At 39.5% G+C, this 25,179-nt stretch overlaps 1 protein-coding gene across 2 annotated transcripts in view; it reads right to left on the bottom strand.

Annotated features, from left to right (window-relative positions):
- Window positions 1-25,179, bottom strand: part of VWA8 (von Willebrand factor A domain containing 8) — a 481,697-nt gene that overhangs the window by 138,183 nt on the left and 318,335 nt on the right. The window contains exons 35-38 of one of the 2 annotated variants that reach the window (XM_049853196.1): window positions 20,840-21,035; window positions 15,275-15,370; window positions 6,640-6,721; window positions 2,810-3,014 (exon numbers count right to left, since the gene is read on the bottom strand). In XM_049853196.1, coding sequence (XP_049709153.1) covers window positions 2,810-3,014; window positions 6,640-6,721; window positions 15,275-15,370; window positions 20,840-21,035 — 579 coding nt within the window. The remainder of the gene's footprint in view (window positions 1-2,809; window positions 3,015-6,639; window positions 6,722-15,274; window positions 15,371-20,839; window positions 21,036-25,179) is intronic. The other variant, XM_049853197.1, reaches the window with a different exon arrangement.

Here is a 25,179-nt window from a genome sequence, read left to right as displayed (position 1 = left end):
AATTTTTGCTTGTTACTACTATTTTCCCTGGAATAATTTCTATTTAGGTTTGGTTGTCCAAACCCCTTGTAAACAATAACACCAACTAATCTAATAAGGGCAATTAAATGTGCTTTCTCATTTAGCAAACTGTGGGAATGAAGAGGAAAGATATGACAAAAAGTTAAAACAGTGGCAGACTATTTGGACAATTAATTCTGTTTAAACGTAAAGACGTTCACAATTCATTCCTCAGTTCGAGTACGTGTATACGTACACACTTTCAGTGTCAACCAAAATAGTCAAGGAATCTTGAAGATACAAGTAAAATGTTAGATAACATCTATTCTCATTTTCCAAATGGAACTATCATTCAATTCTGAATTATGTGATTTTATTGCTTAAACGGAGCTCTGGTGGTACAGTGCTTAAGCGCTATGGCTGCTAACCAAAAGGTCGCAGTTCCAACCCACCAGCTGCTCTTCGGGAGATAGATGTGGCAGTCGGCTTCCCTAAAGATTCATTACAGCCTTGGAAAACCCATGGGGCAGTTCTACCCTGTCCTATAGGGTCGCTATGAGTAGGAATCAACTTGACAGCAATGCGTTTTTGGTTTTATTGCTTAAATAACTTTGATTCATTCAGTAAATACTCAGTTACATGAAAACAAATGGATGACTTGTCATCACTTAAAAGAATTCCATTTGTTATCAGATAGCTTCAATTCCCAATGTAGTTTAATACGTCTGGGTGTGAGTGTAAACAAACTGTCTAATGGAGCCCTGGTGGTACAGTGGTTAAGAGCTTGAATGCTAACCAAAAGGTCAAAAGTCCGAAGCTACCAGCAGCTCCTTGGAAACCCCATGGGGCAGTTCTACCCTGTCCTATGGGGTCATTATGAGTTGGAATAGGCTTGATGGCAACGGGTTTGGGTTTTTTTTTTTGGTATTGTGCACCAACCATTATGTCAGGAGCTGGGATGACAAACGTGTACAATACGGTCAGGAAGGCCATGGAGAAGAGAATAACCACAGGGTTAAAACACAAATACGGGTTAATTTTTGCAGCAGTCAAGAATGGTTAACAAAATCATGAATCAACATCCTTTTGAAAATTCCGTTGTGAAAGATAAACTTAATGTAGACCACACATCCTTGTCATAGGCTTTGGTATGTGAATACCATGACCTCTGATCTCTACAACACATGAGAAATCCAAATAAAATGTAGGCAATTCAAACACAATAGTATTTACTATTAAGCATAAGAAGGGTAATTCAAAGAGAGAAGAAACTAATGTTTACAGTAAAAAAAGAAACAGAAACATAATTAATTCATTTTCTATGTGTTATGCTTGGTGACTCACCTTCAGTCTGTTGGTGTGATAGATCCATTGTACTTACTGACATGTTTATTTCAATGTATTTGTTTTGTCTTAATTATATTAACATATTCATATCCTTCCAAAAGGATTTGAAGTTGCTTGCCTACTTTGGTTTGCAATTTACAAAATGTTCCTATAAACTTGTGAGAATCTAAGATAAATATGTATCATTCATAAATACATTTATTTCTCCTTTAAGGAAAATCACAAAATTAATCACACGAAATAGTAATTATTAATCAGGGATCAATGGAAAAGTTCCTAGACATTTCTTATCTTGCTTATCGGCTCTTTGTGGAGCAACCGCTGGCTGGATAGAAATGAAATGTCAATGGAGAAGTTTTGTTCTAAAGATTCACGTAAATAAATCGCAAATAAATCCTTTCCTTATATGCTTTAGTACAGATGGGTACACAGCCTTCCTCATTCTTCAGATTACTCCCAGGCAGCAACTAGATTAGGTGATGACTGGATCATTTCTGGAGTGGTTGGTTTCCTTTCATTTTGGTGGCTCTGTTCCCATATTTATTTCTAGTATATGGTTGGGGAGCCCTGGTGGAGCAGTGGTTAAGTGTTCAGCTGCTAACCAAAAAGTCAGAGTTCGAATCCACCAGCTGCTCCTTGGAAGCCCTATGGGGCAGTTCTACTCTGTTCTATAGGGTCACTCGAGTCAGAACTGAGTCGACAGCAATCTTTTTTTTTCTTGAGTATATGGTTGGTTCTACGTATTGTGATTTGCTAAATGTGCATTATCTGGAAATAACAGAGTTAGTAAAAACACATCTCTACTAGATGCATAGGAGCCCTGGTGGTGCAATGGTTAAGTGCTCAGCTGCTAAGTGAAAGGGTGGTTCGAACCCACCCAGTAGTTCTGCAGGAGAAAGACCTGGTGATCTGCTGCTGTAAGAGTACAGTCTAGAAAACCCTACAAAGTCCCTAAAGTCAACTCGATGGCACCTAACAACCACCACGTTAGATGCGTTAATTCTGCTTCCCTCTTCTGTCTAAAGTCCTGGCCTTATAATAATCTGCTGCACTTTAGATCGTCAGTGTTTCTGTTGCCTAGGTAGCATGCAGGGATGCCGACAAGACTGGTAGTAAAAGCGAGAACAGACGCAGAGGCGGTGCTGGAAACTGGCTTACGTTTAAGGTTAAAAAATAAAAGATGATTTTTTTTTTTTTCCACATGTTGTGATGTGAGTAGCCTGTATATTTAAGCATGGACAAAAAAAAAAAAGGCACATTATTAACCTTTTCGCTGTCTAGACGGGTAGATTACTATATATATATATATTTTTTTTTTTTTTAGTAGGAATCCAAAAATCATTTTAGCCATTTCATTAATTAGATTTGAGTTGCCAGGCCAGAGGTTTTACAACTGCAGCGTTTGGAATGAAATTTCCACCTGAATGCACATCCTAAGAGATGAGGTCAGCTCAAAGGGTACCTGCAGAGGTCTGTCCCCCTCTTGTCCAATCAGGTTTCTCCATTCCGTGAGCGAGCGCTGCAGATGTTCTAGTCCAGTTTCCCAAAGCCTGACGCAGCCTCCCATGTCAACAGTAACAACGCCAGCTTGGCCCCACTCAGCTAGCAGTGCATCTGTGTCCGCAATAGTGGAGAGCCATGTGGTATATGGCGAGAGAGACTCTGACCTGAAAAAGGAATCCCAGGTGAAGATAACAGACCATACAAATAAAGCAGGATGGTTGCAACTTTATGTTTGTCATGTTGCTTACAGTTTAGAAAGCCTTTTCATAAACACTCTTCATTCTTTCATACCTACTTTCACCTTTCTCCTGGCGTAGGAAGGCTAGGGATAAGTGTTACGTGCGATAATGTGACGTAAGGACAAACGGAATTTGCAAACATGCGGTAGGCCAATAACAAATATGAAAAACAGACTCTTTTAAGGAGGATATTTTTATGATCCATTTTACAGTATACAACCTATTGGTAGTCCACTTAATGAAACTAGTTTAAACTGATAAGCCCATTAAGCTCACTATAAAGAATTTTAATAGTATGCTAAAAGGTACGATACCAAGGGGTCCATCTGTAAAGGACAAAAATACACAGTTAATTATTGGTTATTCACATTCTCCTGTATTGTGGAGCCCAGGTGGCACTAGCATTCACTGCCAGGAGGAAAGGGACTCTCCCCAACTCACACCTCCTGCACCTGTAGCACTGGGCTCCTCCCTAGGGACTTGCATCAGCGCTAATACTGAGGCCTTGTTTATGTGTTTCAATTGCATTTGTATTCGATATTTTGGTTTTTCTACTTAGAAAGGTCTATGAATTTATGACAAGAAATTTATATATTTCTTGCATTACACATTTAATACATAAGTATCTTTTAGTGCCCTGGTGGTACAGTAGTTAAGAGGAGCTTGGCTGCTAACTAAAAGGCTGGTGGTTTGAATACACCAACTGCTACTTGGAAACCCTATGGGGCAGTTCTACTCTGTCCTATTGGGCTGCTAGGAGTCAGAACTGACTTGATGGCAACGTGTTTACACATAAATATATCTACCTATGTACACACACATAGTAATTTCTAGGAATGCAATTTTTACCTGTAAGAGACAACTGTATACTTTCTCACGTAACTACAGCTCTCACTCTGCTTGGCATAAATGGCTAAGTGCTTGGGTACTAGTGGTTCGAACCCACCAGGCCTGGCGATTTGCTTCTGAAAGGTCACAGCCTTGAAAACTCTACGGGGCAGTTCTAGTGTGCACACATGGGGTTGCCATGAGCCAGAATCCACTTGACAGCAACAACAACGACAATACAAAAGTAACACGGATTACAAATTCTAATGACTGGTATTGTCTCTCTAAACGCAGCTTATAATTCCTGTATGAAATAAGCGGCCTAAAGAGATGGCCTGTTCAGATAATAGGAAACATAATAAACAATCAACCCAGATTTGGGAAAATGACAACACCACTATATATCAGATAAATCTTTATAATGTACTAAAGAATAAATCAAGACTGTTTTGACCTTTTTCTCAGCCTGCCTTAGTTGATACTAAACCCAGAGTGACAACGCCGGCTACCCTGGGACGCAGAAATCTTAGAAAATGTTTATATGAGGAGGAAGAGAACAGTAGGATGAGACTATGTGTTTTAAGGAACACTTTACAGTTCTTCTAGGAAGACTCAAAGAAGGTAATATTTGATATAATACAGGATTTATCTCATGGTGCTCTCAAAAAAAATCTGTCTTTAGAAAAAAAGTTAGTAGTTTCAAAGGATGAATTAAAGAACTCTTCAAGAATGATGAAATGTATCTATGTGAAACCATGATGGTTGAACGTCTGCTGAGAGCATGTTAAATGCATGATTACTGGCTGCATTTTTAAGTCTACACCATGAAACTTTAAGTTTACAAGGGCAATTTCTTTAATATGTTTTAAACAACGCTGAAGAAATCATGTATTTACTACCCCTGGGGGTCGCATTGTACTGCTATGGACAGTACAGCTTTAACGAGTGATCACAAAGGCATGCTGGCACTGGCTGTACATACAGCTGCTCTTCTAGAGGCTCCTTCCTGGAAGGTATGGTTCACACAGAAAGATAAAAAACACCTAAATAAGATGTGAGGACTAATGGGGGAGAGATTAAGAGAGACATCGGAAAAAAAAAAAAAAATTAACGCTTTAGAATAAAACAAGAAGAGGTTCTTTGCTTTTGTTCCTCAAATTAATAGATTTTAATAAGAATGCAATTGATAGAGCATAAGGAATTTCTTTCAAATGACGAAAAGTCATTTTTACATTAAAACAACACATTAGGCTGTTCTGAAAAGGCATACTTATACATGTTGAAGGAGTACCTGGGTGGTGTCAACGGTTAACGTGCTTGGCTGCTAACTGAGAGATTAGAGGTTCAAGTCCACTCAGAGGTGCCTCGGAAGAAAGACCTGGTGATCTAAAAAACTCAGCCACAGAAAGCCCTGCGGAGGGCAGTTCTCCTCTGAGACACATGGGGCAGCCAGAGGTCAGAAGTCAGGAGCGACCTCACTGGAAGTGGTTTATACATGTTGAGACAAATAAATATATTTCTTTGAATAATAGTTTCATATTTCTTGAACCTATTAAAAGTCCTAAGAAATGAAATTGTTTCTGAGTAATCTGGTCCAGGCTTATTGAACTATTTCCTTCTGGAGGCTGGAGGAGGGGGAAGGAAACCTGCTGGTGCCCCTAGTGTCCCCGGCCTTCCGCCGACTTGGGAAGGCTCTCCAGGTTCCTCTGACTGCGAGTGTGTTTGAGGGTCAGTTGCCCTGTGGGGGAGGGTATGGAGAGACAGGACGTGCTCTCCATCTCCATCAGAGCAGAGTAGGAAGATGAGAGGAGAGGGGCTTTGGCCCGGGGCCGGGGTGCGGGAGGTGCTTTGGTGCTCATCAAATGCTGAGGGTCGGAGTTCACTGCCTCCTGGAAGAAAGTCCCAGTGATCTACGTCGGAAAAAGCAGCCATTTAAACCCTGAGGGGCACAGTCCTATCCTGACACCATGACGTGGAGTCACCACGAGCCAGAGTCTGCTCGACGGCAGTGGGTTCAGGCTGAGTAAACCAAGCAGGTGCACGCTCAGACTGACAGAAGGGGGCCGCAGATGGATGCACCCAGAAAGGTACTGGCCACAAAGGAGGACACCTGTATTCCTCAAGGGAGGGGGCATGCAATGACAGGGCGGAGACACACCACCACGGTTTCTGTGTTTGTATCTTGGTCTAGCTGGTCTGAACGCTCCTTTCCCACGGCTGGGCAGTGATGAGAGCAGTGGGTGATAGTGAGCTCCATTCTAAATCTCCGGAACCCTTTGGCGACTATACGGCCTCCACGACTGCAGGTGCACAGTAACATGATTAAAAACAATATTAAACAAACACTTTCTAAATTCCTTTGACATTTTGAATGCAGTTACCTCAGAAAACTAATATATAAAGCTAATAAGTACTGAATTTTCTACAATACTAAAAATCTTGCTTCAGATACAGGAAAATTTATCATCAGAACAGATCAAACAAAAAGAGCTTGAAATCAAAGCTTTTAGACATGTACCTACATAGCATCTGAACCTTTTTCCAAAATGCAAATAAAATACGGGAAAGAACAGCAAGTTATAAACCAACTGTAACTCCACCCAAAAAAGGGCTTTCTACTTAAGGAAGCAAAAAGCACACATTTATTCAGAGTGCTTGTTACAATTCACTCATTTTTTGCCCCTGACATACCAAGCTAAGAACAAAGGAGAAGAAGGATTACCTGGGAATAGGGATGTATCGGAGTTTCTTTGATTGAAGGTCAGTAACTTCTATATAACCAGCTGTTTGTGGAGGGGCAACATCTGCAAACAAGTAATGATATGAGCTGGGTATTAAATTACTACCTGATACCAAAATAGGAACAAAAGAATGCTTGGATGCTGCTAAAAGTAGAATGAAGTTATCAGTGGCCTTGGGTGGAACTCTGGGACCCACCTGACAATGTGCTGGGCCAAGGTGGGCCTCAAGGCTAGACTCAGTTATTTTTCCCTCAGGAAAACACAAAGATTGTCAAATTGTCAAAAATAAGCTGATTGGATCATGTTTCTTTATTATCAGAAAATAACCTAAGTTCTTTTCATTTTTTTGGTAATATTTTCTTGTGTTTTAGGTGAAAGTTTACACAGCAATGAAGGCGCCCATTTAACAATTTTTATGTAAATTATTTCGTGACATTGTTTACATTTCACAATGTGTCAGCATTCTCATTATTTCCATTCTGTTTGTTCTGTTTCCATTGATCTAGCTTCCCTTCCCCTCCTTGCCTTCTCATCTTTGCTTTTGGGTAAATGTTGGCTGTCTGGTCTCGTCTTTTCATTGTTTTTTGATAGCTTCTCAAGATAGGTCAAAGTTTTAGCACTTACAGTTTATTTGAAAATACTTCATCATCTAAATTCTGTTTTTCCTTCTTAGGAAGTAACAACAGTGCTTAGCAGTTTCGGTGGGAGAAAGAATTAATCAGACTGACCTGGTGTGAAATCCTGGCTCTGATATTTTCTAGCTGTGTTATACTGGATCAAGTCATTTACCTCCCCTGAGGCCTGTTCTCCTCACTTGTAAAATGGGGGTAGCAACAGCAACAGCATCTAGGCATCATAAGATTACCTTGAGGGTTAAATGAAATTAATGAGTAATGCAAGGCATCTAATTAGTAGTTACTCAGTGTTGTGTTGTTGTTAGGTGCTGTTGAGTCAGTTCTGACTCATAGCGACCCTATGTACAACAACAAAAAATCCTCATAATCATTGCTATGTTTGAGCCCATTGTTGCAGCCACTGTGTTAATCCATCTCATTGAGGGTCTTCCTCTTTTTCACTGACCTCTCTATTTTACCAAGCATGATGTTCTCCAGGGACTGGTCCCTCCTGATAACATGTCCAAACTAAGTGAGATGAAGTCTCACCATCCTTGCTTCTAAGGAATGTTCTGGCTGTAATCCAAGACAGATTTATTTGTTCTTCTGGCAGTACATGGTATATTCAATATTCTTCACCAACACCATAATTCGAAGTCATCAATTGCTCAATACACAGTAACTATTATTATTAGAGCCCTCCCTCCAAGACAGGAAAAGGTGGGGTGAGGATGGGGCAGTGGGACGAGCACTCTGGATTGTGAGGAACATGGAAAGTTTGGGAGAAGAAGAGACAAAGAGGTAGAGGAACTAGAGCCTCCATGCTCAATTCTGGAGTTGGCTTCCAGGAAAATTCCAGGGTTTTACTGACTTGTCTTCCACAGCCCTGGGTACCACCATCACAACTGTGTGCCAGGAACTATCCTTGGTTCCTTATAGTTTGTTTTTTTTTTTTTAATTTTTGTTGTGCTTTAATTTAAAGTTTACAAATCAAGTCAGTCTCTCATACAAAAATTTATATACACCTTGCTGTATGCTCCTAGTTGCTCTCCCCCTAATGAGACAGCACACTCCTTCCCTCCACTATTTTCGTGTCCATTCCGCCAGCTTCTAGCCCCCTCTGCCCTCTCATCTCTCATCCACAAAGGAGCTGCCCACATAGTTTCACGTGTCTACTTGATCCAAGAAGCTCACTCCTCACCGTATCGTTTTCTATCCTATAGGCCAGTCCAGTGCCTGTCTGTTGGCTTTGGGAATGGTTTCTGTCTTGGGTCAACAGAAGGTCTGGGGACCACGACCTCCAGGGTCCTTCTAGTCTCAGTCAGACCATTAAGTGTGGACTTTTTACAGGAATTTGGGGTCTGCATCCCACTGCTCTCCTGCTCCCTCAGAGGTTCTCTGCTATGTTCCCTGTCAGGGCAGTCATCAATTGCAGCCAGGCACGATCTGGCTCTTCTGGTCTCAGGCTGATGTAGTCTTTGGTTTATGTGGCCATTTCTGTCTCCTGGGCTCATAATTACCTTGTATCTTTGGTATTCTTCATTCTCCTTTGCTCCAGGTGGGTTGAGACCAGTTGATGCATCTTAGATGACCCCTTGCTAGCGTTTAAGACCCCAGATGCCACCCTCCAAAGTGGGATGCAGAATGTTTTCTTAATAGATTTTACTACGCCAATTGACCTAGATGTCCCCTGAAACCATGGTCCCCAAACCCCCGCCCCTGCTATGCTGGCCTTAAAAGCCTTTAGTTTATTCAGAAAACTTCTTAGCTTTTGGTTTAGTCCAGTTGTGCTGACCTCTCCTGTACTGTGTTTTGTCTTTCCCTTCACCCAAAATAGTTCTTGTCTACTATCTAATTAGTCAATACCCCTGTCTCCCTCCCTCCCCACTCTCGTAACCATCAAAGAATATGTTCTTGTCTGTTTAAACTATTTCTCAAGTTCTTATAATAGTAGTCTCATACAATATTTGTCCTTTGCAACTGACTAATTTCACTCAGCATAATGCCTTCCAGGTTCCTCCATGTTATGAAATGTTTCACGGATTCATCATTGTTCTTTATCAATGCATAGTATTCCATTGTGTGAATACACCATAATTTATTTATCCATTCATCTGTTGATGGGCACCTTGGTTGCTTCCATCTTTTTGCTATTGTAAACAGTGCTGCAGTGAACACAGGTGTGCATATATGTGTTTGTGTAAAGGCTCTTCTTTCTCTAGGATACATTTCAATGAGTGGGACTGCTGGATCATATGGTAGTTCTATTTCTAGTTTTTTAAGGAAGCGCCAAATCGGTTCCAAACTGGTTGTACCATTTGACATTCCCACCAGCAGTGTGTAAGTGTTCCAGTCTCTTCACAACCTCTTCAACATTTATTACTTTGTGTTTTTTGGATTAATGCCAGCCTTGTGGGAGTGAGATGGAATGTCATTGTAGTTTTGATTTGCATTTCTCTAATGGGTAATGATCGTGACCATTTCCTCATGTATCTGTTAGCTATCTGAATGTCTTCTTTAGTGAAGTATCTGTTCATATCCTTTGCCCATTTTTTAATTGGGTTATTTGTCTTTTTGTGGTTGAGTTTTTGCAGTATCATACAGATTTTAGAGATCAGGCACTGATCAGAAATGCCATAGATAAAAACTTTTTCCCAGTCTGTAGGTAATCTTTTTCCTCTTTTGGCGAAGTCTTTGGATGAGCAAAGGTGTTTGATCTTGAGGAGCTCACAGTTATCTAGTTTCTCTTCTACATTGTTAGTAATGTTTTGTATGCTGTTTATGCCATGTATTAGGGCTTCTAGTGTTGTCCCTATTTTTATTTCCATGACCTTTATTGTTTTAGATTTTATATTTAGGTCTTTGATCCATTTTGAGTTTGTTTTTGTGCATGGTGTGAGGTATGGGTCTTGTTTCACTTTTTTGCAGATGGATATCCAGTTACGCCAGCACCATTTGTTAAAAAGATTGTCTTTTCCCCATTTAACTGACTTTGGGCCTTTGTCAAATATCAGCTGCTCGTATGTGGATGGATTTATGTCTGGATTCTCAATTCTGTTCCACTGGTTTCTGTATCTGTTGTACCAGTACCAGGCTGTTTTGACTACTGTGGTATAATAGGTTCTAAAATCAGGTAGTGTGAGGTCTCCCACTTTGTTCTCCTATTTCAGTTATGCTTTACTTATTCAGGGCCTCTTTCCCTTCCATATGAAGTTGGTGATTTGTTTCTCCGTCTCATTAAAAAATGTCATTAGAATTTGGATCTGAATTGCATATTATCTATAGATCGCTTTTGGTAGAACAGACATTTTCACAATGTTGAGTCTTCCTGTCCATCAGCAAGGTATGTTTTTCCACTTATGTGGGTCTGTTTTGGTTTCTTGCAGTGGTGTCTTGTGGGTTTCTTTGTCTTTTACATCTCTGGTAAGATTTATTTCTAAGTATTGTATCTTCTTGGGGGGTACTGTAAATGGTATTGATTTGGTCACTTCCTTTTTGATGTTCTTTGTTGGTGTAGAGGAATCCAACTGATTTTTGTATGTTTTTCTTGTATACTGATAGTGTGCTAAAGTCTTCTATTAGTTTCGGTAGTTTTCTTGGGACTCCTTAGGGTTTTCTGTGTATAAGATCATGTCATCTGCAAATATACTTTTACTTCTTCCTTACCAATCTGGATGCCTTTTATTTCTTTATCTAGCCTAACTGTTCTGGCTAGGACCTCCAACACAATGGTGAATAAGAGTGGTGATAAAGGGTATCCTTGTCTGGTTCCTGATCTCAAGGGGAATGCTTCCAGGCTCTCTCCATTTAGGATGATGTTGGCTATTGGCTTTGTATAAATGCCTTTTGTTATGCTGAGGAATTTTCCTTCTATTCCGATTTTGCTGAGAGTTTTTATCATGAATGGCTGTTGAACTTTGTCAAATGCCTTTTCTGCATCAATTGATAAGATCATGTGGTTCTTGTCTTTTGTTTTATTTATTTGATGGACTATATTAATTGTTTTTCTAATATTGAACCATCCCTGCATACCTGTTATGAATCCCACTTGGTCATGGTGAATTATTTTTTTGATATGTTGTTGAATTCTATTGGCTAGAATTTTGCTGAGGATTTTTGCATCTAAGTTCATGAGGGATATAGGTCTGTAATTTTCTTTTTTTGTGGTGTCTTTACCTGGTTTTGGTATCAGGGATATGCTGGCTTAATAGAATTGAACTTGGGAGTATTCCATAGATAGTATTTTTTAATACGGACATCAACAAAGAACTGTGAAGGAAGCTGAGGCTTATAGAGGCAAAATGGTAATGTGACTTGCTTCAGGTGACATAGCTGCACAGTGAAGGAGATGGTTTTCATACCAGGCCTGTCAGGCTGGGAACTCTATGCTCTGTGCACCACTCCACACTCTCGTACCCGATCTGGCCCTCGGGCAATAGTGCTGAATTTCATCCACTGAGGACTTCTTTAAAAACAAAACAAAAACAAAACCTCCTCTACACAGAACCCAGCTTTTAAAGATTTCTGTGTATATATAATGTATATGTATGGATATGTGTATATATATATCTTATTACAGCTTCTGATTAGAATGAGATATTCAGGATTTCCATACTGAATTTACTAAATGTAGTTAAAAAACAAAACAGGAAACTCGGCATTTTTATTTCATGTTTGTAGTCAAAGTACTTCCAATAGGCCATCTGAAAGACTCAAAATATCTCTTATTTATTCAACGAACATGTTTAAACTTTTTTTTGTGCCAGACATGGTACTAAACTTTGAGAATTCAGAGAGCAAAGTCCCTGTCTTTGGGTCCCTGCCTTTGGGGTGCTCACAGACTATTTATTTTTTTAACCATTGTGGACCTGAGGGACTTGGAAAGGACTCCACAATGGGAATCACGGCCCTGGGGCCGAGTTTAAACTGCAGAACATGGCAAGGGTTGATCCCAAGGGGGAAAGTGTTCAGAAGGAAGTGAAGAGATACCCCAGTGATGGCACAGGGAAAGAACAGAGTTACTATGGTAATTAGACCACCCAGCTAGATTGGCTGTCCCATTTGTATAAAACGAACATGCTTATCTTAAGTCATGCACCGCCTGCCCTGGGAAGTGCTGACAGGGATATTAGGTCAATCTTGGATAAAGTTTTGTACCATGTATCATTTTTGACAATTCCTGCTGCTAGGACCTCGCTGGAGTAGGTTGAATTATTTATAGACCTGGGTTCTTTGCCAAAAATGGCCAGTTCCTGAGGCATTTGGAATCACCACAGCTGCCTTGCTAACCAACTCATATTGTGCCTTGCCACTTGTGGCATTTTTTTTTTCATAAGCGGTAGTATTCAGTTGAGCTGCTGCCATCAGCACTTTCATGCTGTCTGTGAAAGCAAACTAAGCCAACTTATTTTAAAGTGTCTTTTTTTCTACATCTTTCTTGTCGTTCACTGTGCAAATTAACTCCATGGCATAAAGAGGGTAAGAAAATGCAACAATGGTTGTTTCCACTATTTCAAGAAGGAGAAAGGAAGAACTTTACTCTTGGTGCTAATAAATATTTTCACTAATCAGGAAAGGATATTTGCGGCTACAAACCACTTTAAGAGAGTATGAAGGGTGTTGGTAGTGGTGGTGGTAGTAGCCGTTAAGCACTTGAAAAATGAATGTTTACTCATTTGAAAATAAATCAACTCAGAAGGCATGAATATTTACAGAAAATAGCCTGATGGCTACCCTTGCACTGAACGTATGATTGAATTAAGGAAGTGAGGATGTGCCAGGTGTTCCTTCAAATTTAGCCAAGTCCTTGTCCACGCATTTTAGATGTTTCAGCACATTGCAGAGACGATGGAAGCTCAGTAAATTTCCATTACGTTTATAATCCAGGTGGATTTCAAAGATAGGCATAAACTATATTTAGGGATTAGTGCACTAACTGTTAAAGGGAAGTCATTGCGGCAGTGTTTACCGCAGAGTTCCCACAAACAGTCGGAACAGTTTATATGCACAGTACCAAGGTATGAGGAGGTATAAAAACTGAGTTCAAGCAAAACAACCAAAACTATTTTCAGAGGGAATATAATTATACTAAAAAATAGGAATGAGCTTTGATATTCACCTGTTAACTACCAGTTTAATGCATTTCTATCTGTGTTCATAGATAAAAAGAGTGATGCGTGCTCTGTAATTGTGTCTGTTCCTAGAATCTGGAACTTTCTTTGATTTTACTCCAAGTTCAAAAAACAGTGTACTGCTTTCAATCCAGGGTCATTATTTTGTGTGAAATGAGCTGAGACCTGTGACTGAAAAAAAAAAAAACAAGGGGAAGAAAGCAGTAAATCTCTCCCCTTGTACATTACACAAATTTACACCATCTTTGTGAAAGCCAGCAGGAGACTAATCTTTACAGTTTCTATTGATTTGTGTAATAAAGGGCTAATTTTTTATGCATTAGTTCCTAGCTGACAAGCTACTTGGATTCTATTTACTTAAAAAAAAATTAATTTAGTTTTATTGTTCATAAGAGACCTGCATGCAAATAGATTAAAAAGTCAAATAGGCTTAGAAAAAAAAAGTCAGCCCAGCTTTACCCCCCCCCCACCCCGTCACTCCTCATTTCCTGTTTCCTAGAGATAACACTGTCAACTTTTTAAGCCGCTTCTTTGGTATTCACTGTCATTCTTATGTTGTTTTGTGATCGATAAACACCAAGACAGAGGGGATTTCTAGAGTGTTAAAAGTGGACTACACAGGTGTCTTTGACCATATTGGCAATGATTTAGCAATATGGATGGTAGGTTTAAGGGTGTTCATTATATTTTTCTTTTAACTTTTATGCTGTTGTCATTGACGGGCGCCGTTGAGTCAATTTTGACTCATAGCAACTGCATGTGACAGAGTAGAACTGCCTCATAGGGTTTTCTTGGCTGTAATCTTCACAAAAGTAGATTGCCAGGTCTTTTTCCCATGGAGCTGCTGGGTGGGTGTGAACCACCAACCTTTTGGTTAACAGCCAAGTGCTTAATCTTTGTGTCACTGGGCTCCTTATTACTTTCATAGGTCTGAAATATTTTGTAGTAAATTTAAATGCACAAAGAAACATTAACACACCCATGCCATCCCTAAATAGGAGGTACTGTGAAAGACTAAGAAGCTCTGATGGTGCAGTGGTTAAGTGCGTGGCTTCTAATCAAAAGATCTTTGATTCGAACCCACCAGTTGCTCCCAGGGACAAAGCTGTGGCAGTCTGCCTCCATGAAGATTTACAGCCTTGGAGACCCTATGGGGCAGTTCTACTCTGTCCTGTAGAGCTGCTAAGAGTTGGAAATGACTCGACGGCAAAGGATTTGGTTTGGGGTTTTTTATGAGAAACTACAACAAGTGCATCTCATTTAGATTTGGACAAGGCCTTCTGAGGAAGTGACATTTAAGTTGAGACCTAAAGGGTAAGACACAGCTGGGTGGTGGTGGGAAGGTACAGCAGGAAGTTGGGAATGATCTTTTAATTTATTTTAACTGAAAGAAAGCCAAAGAGATACGTGATGGGCAAACCATGTTGCTGGATGTTTCATCAGGCCTAGTTAAAAATTCTAAACTTTATCTTAAGAACAACATGTCATGAGTCATTTTACAATGTTACCCTCTGACCACAACTGTGAAAATGAAGAACAAAGTTAGAGATTCTTTGTTACCTGATTTCAAGACTTTTAGTGATGGTTATGGTTGTGTGTCAACTTGGCTGGGCCATGATTCTCGGTGGTTTGGCAGTTGTATGATGTTGCGGTCACCTCCATGATGAGATCTGATATGATGTGATTGCCTCTGTGATGGTATCTGCTGCGGGTAGCCTATCAGTTGAAAGGGTGTTTCCTTGGGCATGTGGTCTGCATCGAATATAAGTGAACATTCTGGCAAGGCTCATGGGCTTTTGCTCACTCTGAATCCTGCAGCTGGATTTGGTTAGTCTGACCTCTGGTTCTTGGGACTTGAGCTAGCAGCTTACCTGTTGTCTTGCCTGCCCATCTTGGGATTTGTTGATCTTTGCAGCCTGTGACCAAGGGCCCTGTTCTCTGACCTGCCGATCTTGGGTTCACAGCCACTGTGGATACATGAATCAGGAGAAGCCTCTATTCTGATCAACAGACGTGGGACATTCCAGCCTCTACAACCGTGTGAGCCATTTCCTTGATATAAATCTCTCTCTATATATATTTATATGTGTTACTGGTTTTGTTTCTCTAGAAAATCCAGCCTAAGACACTTACTATGAAGCATAAAGTTATAAAATAATCAAGAGAGTAAGTACTGGCAAAGGGATGGACACATATATCAATGGATCAATGGCACACAATAAAGAACTCCGAAATAGACCTACATATATGTAGTCAATTGATTTTCGGCAGAGGTCCAAAGGCAATCAAAGAAAAAGTACAGTCTTTTTGCAAATGGTGCCGAAACAACTGAATATCCCTAGGGTGCAAACAAAAAAGAGCCTCAAGCTATACCTTGTGCCATACAAAAAAGAAAAATTAACTCAAAAATAGATAATAAACATAAATATCTGAACATAAAGCCTGAAATTATGAAACTTCTAGATGGAAACATGGAGATTTACCCTTCATCAAAATTAAGAACTTCTGTTCTTTAAGGCAGTAAGACATAAAACAAAACAAAACAACAGACTGGGAGAAAATGTTTGAAAAGCATATGTCTGATACTGTACTTGTATTTAGAGTATCTAAAGAACACTCAAAAATAATTAATACGAAAACAAACAACCCAATTTAAAAATGGGCAAAAGATTCTGAAGAGGCATTTCACTAAAGAAGATAAATGAATGGCAAAGAAGCACATGAAAATATGCTCAACATCATTAGGCACCAAAGGAAATGCAAATCAAAGCTGCAATAAGATATGACTACACACCCATCAGAATGGCTAAAAACAGCAACAACAACAAAACTGACAATTTACCTGTTGATAAGGAAGTAAAACAACTGGAACTCTCATTCACTATTGACAGGAATGCAAAATAGTATCACCATTTTGGAAAAACAGCTTGGCAGCTACGTATACAGTTAAGCATATGTTTATTATTTGACCCCAAAACTGCTACTCCTAGTTATTTACCCAAGTGAAGCAAAAACATATGTTCCCTCAAACACCTCTATGCAAATGTTCATAGGAGCCTTATTTATCATTGCCCCAATCTAGAAACAACTCAAATATCCATCAGCTTGTGAGCAGATAAACAAACTGTGGTCCACCCATACAACAGAATACTACTCAGCAAGAAATCAGAACAAACTATTGGTACATACAACAACATAAGTGAATACCAAATGCAGTATGTTAAGTGAAAGACAATAGATTCAAAAGACTATATGCTGCATGATTCCATTTCCATGACACTGTGGATAGGCAATTCTATAAGGCCAGAAATCAGACTAGTGGTTGGTTAGGGGTAGGCAGAGGGATTGATCACAAAAGGAGCATAGGGGAGCTTTTGGGGGGCAATGGAACTGTTCTGTATCTTGATTGTGGTGGGAGTTACACAGCTGCATATTTTTGTCAAAACTCACAGAACTACATGCTAAAGGGGAGAATTTTACTGTACGGAAATTGGGCCTTCATAAAAACAAATATCTACTTTAAAAATATCACTCTTTCTGATGTGTGGGCAAAGGATAGGAATGGGCAACAGCGGAAGAGGGAAAACTGCCAGGAGGCTACGGAAATATTTCAGTGCAAGATGGTGGTGACCTAGATAGGATGTTGGCAACAGAATGGAAACAAGTGGGTGTAAAGAAGATATATCGGCTGCTAACCAAAAGATCTCAGTTTTTCATACTAAGGTGGCTTGCGTGTTGCTACAACACTGGAAGCTACACCATCATTATTTAAAATACCAGCAGGGTCATCCATGGTGGACAGGTTTTAGCAGCTCTTCCAGACTAAGACAGACTTAGTCTGGAAGAAAGTCCTGGCAAGCTACTTCCGAAAATTAGTCAAAACGAAAACCCTATGTATGGATGACAACAGAATACTGTCTGAAACAGTGCTGGAAGATGAACCTACTAGGTTGGGAGACACTCAAAATATATATTACCTAAAACAATGGACCTGAACACACCAACTATTGCGGAGATGGTGCAGGACTAGGCATCGTTTGGTTCTGTTGTCCCTACGTTGTAATGAGTTGGAGCCAGTTAGACCACAACTATCAAAAGGACACAGTGACTGACGATGGATTAGATGTGGAGGATGAGGGAGAAGAAGGTATCAGAACGACCCCCACGTTTCTGGGTAGATGAAAGTGCACCAGGCTCTGGTACAAAACTTCTTATCATTGCTGGAATGTTCTGTCAAGTCCCTGTACCTTTCACATGCTGCTTCCTCTGCCTAGTACAACTCTTTCATTTAACTCCTACTCATCTTTCAAGAATCAGCTCATAATCACCAGTCTGGGCTGTAATCATCTCCTTTGTGTCTACATGTCACATATCATAAAAAACCCAAACCAAACCCGTTGCTATTCAGTTCATTCCAGCTCATAGTGACCCTACAGGACAGAGTAAAACTGCCTCATAGGGTTTCCAGGGAGCGGTTGGTAGATGCGAATTGTTGACCTTTTGGTTAGCAGCTGTAGCTCTTAACCACTGCACCACCAGGGCTCCATCATAGCGCTTACTGATTACACTGTACTACAACTATCAGTTTATTCCTCTGCCTCCTCTATCAGCCTGAAAGCTCCATGAAGAAGAGACTGCTTTCTATTACTACATCCCCAGCATTTTACACAGCGCCTGGGGCACAGTGGAAGCCCACTAAATGTCTGGTTAATGAATAAATAAAAAATATTTTAGGGAAATAATGATTTATTTTACATGGTTTTTTAGTTGGAAGGAACTCATTCTAAATACTATATACAACTAGGATTTTTTCAAACCTGTTTGAATGTTGAAGAGCCCTGGTTGCACGGTGGTTAAGAGCCCAGCTGCTAACCAAAAGGTCAGCAGTTCCAATCCACCAGCCGCTCCTTGGAAACTGGAGAACTGTCTCATAGAGTTTCCTAGGCTGTAATCTTCATGGGAGCAGACCTCTGGGTCTTTTTTTCTCCTATGGAGTGGCTGGTGGGTTCGAACTGCCGACCTCTTGGTTAGCATGTTTAACCATTGTGCTACCAGAGCTCCTTAAACCTAAGAATAGACTATTATTCATAAAGTTCACAATACGTTGAATATAAAAACAGGATACCATATTACTACAAAACCACAACCCAAACCCATTGCCATTGAGTCAATTCCAACTCACAGCAACCCTATAGGACAGAGTAGAACTGTCCCATAGGGTTTCCAAGGAAATGCTGGTGGATTCGAACTGCCCACCTAATCACTGCACCACCAGGGCTCTATGTTACTACCACTATGACGCAAATAATAATCAACGTCTCAATGATCAAAATTATTCCTAATGTATCCATTATAATGCTTCCCGAGTTGTTTAATATTTTCCCCATAGAATCTTGAAATCTCGGTCTTGAAAAATTCTATCATGTGATCTCCGGCATTGTTTCTATCACCAAGGCCATATTTTCCAACTTCTTCATTTCCAACTTTCACATTCCAATTACCAGTAATTATCAGTACATCCTGATTGCATGTTTGATCAACTTCAGACTGCAGAAGTTGGTAAAAATCTTAAATTTTTTCATCTTTGGCCTTAGTGGTTGGTGTGTAAATCTGAATAACAGTCGTATTAACTGGTCTTCCTTGTAGGCGTGTGGATATTATCCTATCACTGACAGCGTTGTACGTCAGGATAGACCTTGAAACGTTCTTTTTGATGATGAACGCAAAGCAACTCCTCTTTAAGTTGTCCTTCCCAGTGTAACAGACTGGACGATTGAGAGGTTTCAGCAAACAGATGCAGCGCTGGAGGTGCCCACTCGTCTATGCCAAGAAATTTGGAAGATAGCTACCTGGCCAACCAATTGGAAGAGATCTACATTTATGCCTATTCCCAAGAAAGGTGATCCCACCGAATGTGGAAATTATTGAACAATATCATTAATATCACACCCAAAATTTTGCTAAAGATCATTCAAAAGTGGCTGTAGCAGTACATCGATTAGAACTGCCAGAAATTCAGGCCAGATTCAGAAGAGGAGGTGGAACCAGGGATATCATTGCTGATGTCAGGTGGACCTTGGCTGAAAGCAGAGAATACCAGAAGGATGTTTACCTGTGTTTTATTGACTATGCAAGGCATTCGACTGTGCAGATTATAACAAATTATGGATAACATTGTGAATAATGGGAATCCCAGAACACTTAATTGTGTTCATGAGGAACCTGTACATAGATCAAGAGGCAGTTGTTCGGACAGAACAGGGGGATACTGAGTGGTTTAAAGTCAGGAAAGGTGTGCGTCAGGGTTGTATCCTTTCACCATACCTATTCAGTCTGTATGCTGACCAAATAATCCAAGAAGCTGGACTATATGAAGAAGAATAGGGCATCAGGATTGGAGGAAGACTCATTAATAACCTGTGTTATGCAGATGACACAACCTTGCTTGCTGAAAGTGAAGAGGACTCGAAGCATTTACTGATGAAGATCAAAGACCACAGCCTTCGGTATGGATTACACCTCAACATAAAGAAAACAAAAATCCTCACAACTGAACCAATGAGCCACATCATGATAAACAGAGAAAAGATTGATGTTGTCAATGATTTCATTTTACTTGGATCCACAATCAACAGCCATAGAAGCAGCAGTCAAGAGATCAAAAGATGTATTGCATTGGGCAAATATGCTGCAAAGGACCTCTTCAAAGTGTTGAAAAGCAAAGATGTCACCTGGAAGACTAAGGTGCGCCTGACCCAAGCCATGGTATTTTCAATTGCATCACATGCATGTGAAAGCTGAACAATGAATAAAGAAGATCGAAGAAGACTTGACACTTTTGAATTGTGATGTTGCTGAAGGATATTGAATATATGACGGATTGTCGAAAGAATGAACAAATCCGTCTTGGAAGAAGTACAACCAGAATGCTCCTTAGAAGCAAGGATGGCGAGACCACATCTTAAATACACTGGATATGTTGTCAGGAGGGATCAGTCCCTGCAGAAGCACATCACGCTTGGTAAAGTACACGGTCAGCGGAAAAAAGGATGACCCTCAACGAGATGGATTGACACAGTGGCTCAACAATGGTCTCAGACCTAACAATGACTATAAGAATGGCATAGGACTAGGCAGTGTTTGGTTCTGTGGTACAAAGGGTTGCTAAGTCGGAGCCAACTCAACGGCACCTAACAACAACAACAACGTCTGTTATGATGAAAACCAGTATGGTTCAGTAAGAATAGCTCTAGATTTGTGATTGGAAGACCTTGGTGCAAATCCGGTCTCTGCTGGTCACTGGTTGGGTGACCCTGGGCAAATTTTATTTTTAAATAATATTTTATTGTGTATTCAGTGGAAGTTTGTTTTTTTTGGTACCAAAAGCAAACTATCTTTACCCACCTTGGTAAGTCAGGAATTGATAAGTTTCTTACCTTTTGGGTAGATATCTTTTAGAGGGACTTCTCCTGGGGGCAAAATCCTGACTATCTGATTAGTATCTAAAAGAGTCACACAATTTGTCTGTTTTGGAGTAACACTTTTCCTCTTTCCTCTATAGAATCCTGTATCAGTGACACTTGGTTTACTCAGAGATGACTGTCTTTTCCAAGAATAAACTTCATTGGGTGACTGGAAAAAAAAAGAGAGAGAGAGATATTAAAGCACTGAAGTTCTATATATTACATTCACTACAACTTTTACAATGCAGATTTTTAAGCAAGATACCAATGGTAAACTTACATTCCACAGGTATAAGCAAATCAAATTATTCCTTAACCTTTTTGAATTTGATACAGGAGACAATGGTCTTGCCAATAATCACAATTTTCAGACAAGTTCAAAATAAACAACTTAAATTTTTTCATTTTGAAATAAATCATAACCAAGAAGAGGGAATATAATACGGTTTGTTTAAAAATAATAAAATGAACACCTATCCATCCACTATGTGGAATAAGGAAGAGAACATTACCAGTCCTGAAATCCCTCAAGGCCCCTGCCCAATGAATCTCCTTCTGTCACCCCTAGACTTAACTCTTCCGGAATTTTGTGTTAATTATTCCCATGCTTTACTTTAAAATTTTACCACATATGTATTTATCACAAAGGGATATATAGTTTAATTTTGCTAGTTTTTCAACTTCTTATAAATTGAATCACATTTTATGTTTCTTCTAAGGACTTGTTTTTAAAAAGAATTTTTTAAAAATTGTGGTAAATATATATGTGCAAAATCATTTGTCTTTTCAACATTCTTCACATGAACAATTCAGTGATATTGCTTATTGTGTTGTTCAACTTTTACTATTACCCATTTCCAGATTTTCCTATCAAGCTTAACTGAAGCTCAGCGTCCCCTAAGCAGTGGGTCCCCTTTTTCCCCTCCCTCTTACCCAACCCCGGTAACCACTAATAAACTTTGGTTTCTATACACTGGCTTTTCCTAGATATTTCCTATAAGGGGAATCACAGTTTTTAACTCTTTGTGACTAACTTATTTTACTCAGTATAATGTTGTTAAGGTTGTAGCACGCATCAGGATTTAATGTCTCTTTATGGCTGAGTAATATTCCACTGTAGGTATATAAACCAAAAAACCAAACCCATTGCCAGGGAGTCGATTCCAACTCATAGCAGCCCTATAGGACAGAGAACTGCCCCATAGGATTTCCAAGGAGTGCCTGGTGGATTCAAACTGCTGACCTTTTGGTTAACAGCTGTAGCTCCTAACCACTATGTCACCAGGGTTTCCTTTTACATATGTACTATATCTTATTTATCCATTCTTTTGCCGATGAACATTTAGGCTGTTTACACTTTTGGCTATCGTGAATAGCGCTGCAGTGAACACTGGTGTAAAGTATCTGTTTGCTTTTCTGCTTTCAATTCTTTTGGGTATATATCTAGGCATGGAATTGCTGGATCATATGGTCATTCTACGTTTAATTTTTTGAGGAACTACCAAACTGTTTTCCACAGTGGTCATACCATTTCACAATTCTACCAGCAATGGATGAGGGTTCCAATTTCTCTGCCTCCTCACCAACACCTGTTGTTTTCTATTTTCTCAGTCATAGCCATTTTAGTGGGTGTGAAGTACTACCTCATTGTGGTTTTGATTTGCATTTCCCTAATGGCTAAAGAGGAAACCCTAGTGGTGTAGTGGTTAAGTGTTACGGCTGCTAACCAAAGGGTCAGCAGTTCCAATCTGCCAGGCACTCCTTGGAAACTCTATGGGGCAGTTCTACTCCATCCTATAGGAATCGACTCGACAGCACTGGGTTTGTTTTTTTGGTTTAATGGCTACAGAAAAGGAGCCCTGGTAGTACAGTGGTTAAGGGCACAGCTGCTTTAAACACTGTGTTCTTTTAAGCTCTATTTATATAGGATCAAACTGGTAACAGCAACTCAAAAGATTAGATAGGAAACTTAGGGAGCAGTGACTTTATGTTAACGGGGGAGGAAAAACTTGGAAAAGGAGGGTGAGAATGGCTGCACAACTAGAAGAATGTAATCAATGTCCTCAATGGTATGTGTAGAAACTGTTGAATTAGTGTATGTCCTGCTGTGTATCTTCTCAACAACAACAATAAAATTAATTATGGAGTTAAACAAAAAAGCTCGGCTGCTAACTGAAAGGTTGGCAGTTCGAATTCACCAGCTGCTCTGCGGGGGAAAAGATGTCGTAGTACGCTTCCATAAGGATTACAGCCTTGGAAACCTTATGTGGCAGTTCTACTCTATCCTATAGGGTTGATATGAGTCAGAATCGACTTGACAGCAATGAGGTATAAACAGGCTAATGACGATGAGTATCTTTTCATGCACTCCTTGGCCATTTGTATTTCTTCTTTGGTTATAAAAGGAGTCCTGGCGGCGCAGTGGTTAAAGTGCTCGACTGCCAACCAAAAGGTCTGTGGTTTGAGCCCACCAGCTGCTCTGCCGGAGAAAGATGTGGTGGTCTGCTTCTGTACAGATTTACAGGCTTGGAAATCCTATGGGACAGTTCCACTCTGTCCTATAGGGTCCCTATGAGTCTGAATTGACTTGATGGCAATGGGTCCCCCCTCTCTTTGGTTATGTCTATTCAAGTGGGACTTGTTTTTTTTTTTCCCCACTCAACTTCATGCTTATCATGGTTGAACATCTTAAGTTTATTTGGCATTTCTGTTTTCCCCTGTGTGAGATACATGTTTATATATTTGGCCTCTTTTAAATAATTTGATTGTTTTTTCTTCTCACTGATTTATAGAACTTATTTATATATACTGGGTAATAATCCTTTGTTTTATGAGTTGCGAATATCCTAGTTTACAACTTGTCTTTTCACTCTGTGGTATCTTTGAGATTTAGAAGTTCTTAATTTTAATGTAGCCAAATTTATTAAACTTTTTGTTTATGGTTAGTATATTTGCCGGGGAGGTCTTATTTAAGAAAGGAATTTCTTAATGGTATTGAGACAATTAGCTCTCCATATTCTCCCTTTTCTCATACGGAGAGCTAATTGTCCCAATATCATTTAGCTTTGCCCATTGATTTGCAATGCTTTCATAAAACATGTTTCCGTATATTCATGCATCTGCTTCTAGACACTCCATTCTGTTCCCCTGGGTATTCCTCTGCCCCAGGCCACTACCACAGTGTTTTAATTACTGCAGCTTTATAAGTAAGTGTTGAAATTTAGTAGGGCAAGTACTTTTGCCTGGTTCTTCTTCAGGAATGTCTTGATTATTTTTTGCCCTTTGTTCTTCCATAAACATTTTAGAATTGGCTTGTCAAATTAAAAAAAAAAAAAAGAAAGAAACTTTGGGGCAGTAATACTGGAATTACATTAAATACATAGAACTATTTGGGGAAGAAAGGAACATCTACCTACATATGAACATGGAATGTCTTTCCATTTATTTAGGATTTCTTTCATGTCAATTACTAGGTTTTACCATTTTCTCTCTAAAAGGGTCCTACATGTACTTTGGTAGATTTATTTCTAAGTCATTTTATATTTTCATTGCTTTGTAAATGGCATATTAAAAATAACTGGATTTCTAAGTTTGAAAGTGGTATTTAGAAACACAATGGACTTTTAAATTCTTAATTTTTAAATTGTTCATACAGTAAAATTGAATCTTTTATTCAATGTAGTTCTGATTTTAATACATGTTTAGATTCAGGTAACCATCAATATGATTGAGACAGAGAATAGTTTCATCATCCTAAATAACCCCCTTCTGCTATCTCTTTATTAGCACTCCCTACCCCTACCTATGAGGAGCCCTGGTGCCTTTCCTTGTAACTACGGCAGCCACTAAGCTCCGCTACTATTGCTTTCACTTTTTGAAAATGTCAAATAAATAGAACCAGACAGTATGTAACCATGTAAAATTGTCCTCAGTCACTCAGTACAACATCTTTGAAATTTATCCAAGTTGTTGTGACTGTTAATAGTTTGTTCCTTTTAACTGTTGAGTAGTATTTCATTGTATGGATGTACCAGTTTGCTTATCCATGCATCAGTTGAAGGATATTTGGGAAATTCCATTATGAATACAGCATCTATAAATATTCATAGACAGATTTTTGTGGGAACAGAAGTTTTCATTTCTCTAGGGTAAATACCTAAAAGTGCATCCTTGCTAGTACTTGGTATTGTCAGTAATTTTTATTTTAGCTATCGTGGTGTTAATTTGCATTTTCATAATGACTAATGATGTTGAATATCCTTTCATGTACTTATTTGCCATCCCTCTATCCTCTTTTGGAGCCGTGGTGATGC

The sequence above is a fragment of the Elephas maximus genome, chromosome 14 (genome assembly GCF_024166365.1).
Source record: "Elephas maximus indicus isolate mEleMax1 chromosome 14, mEleMax1 primary haplotype, whole genome shotgun sequence".
NCBI lineage: Eukaryota > Metazoa > Chordata > Mammalia > Proboscidea > Elephantidae > Elephas > Elephas maximus.
Note: the sequence above shows the minus strand (reverse complement) of the source record. Positions and strands in the feature narration are given on the sequence as shown.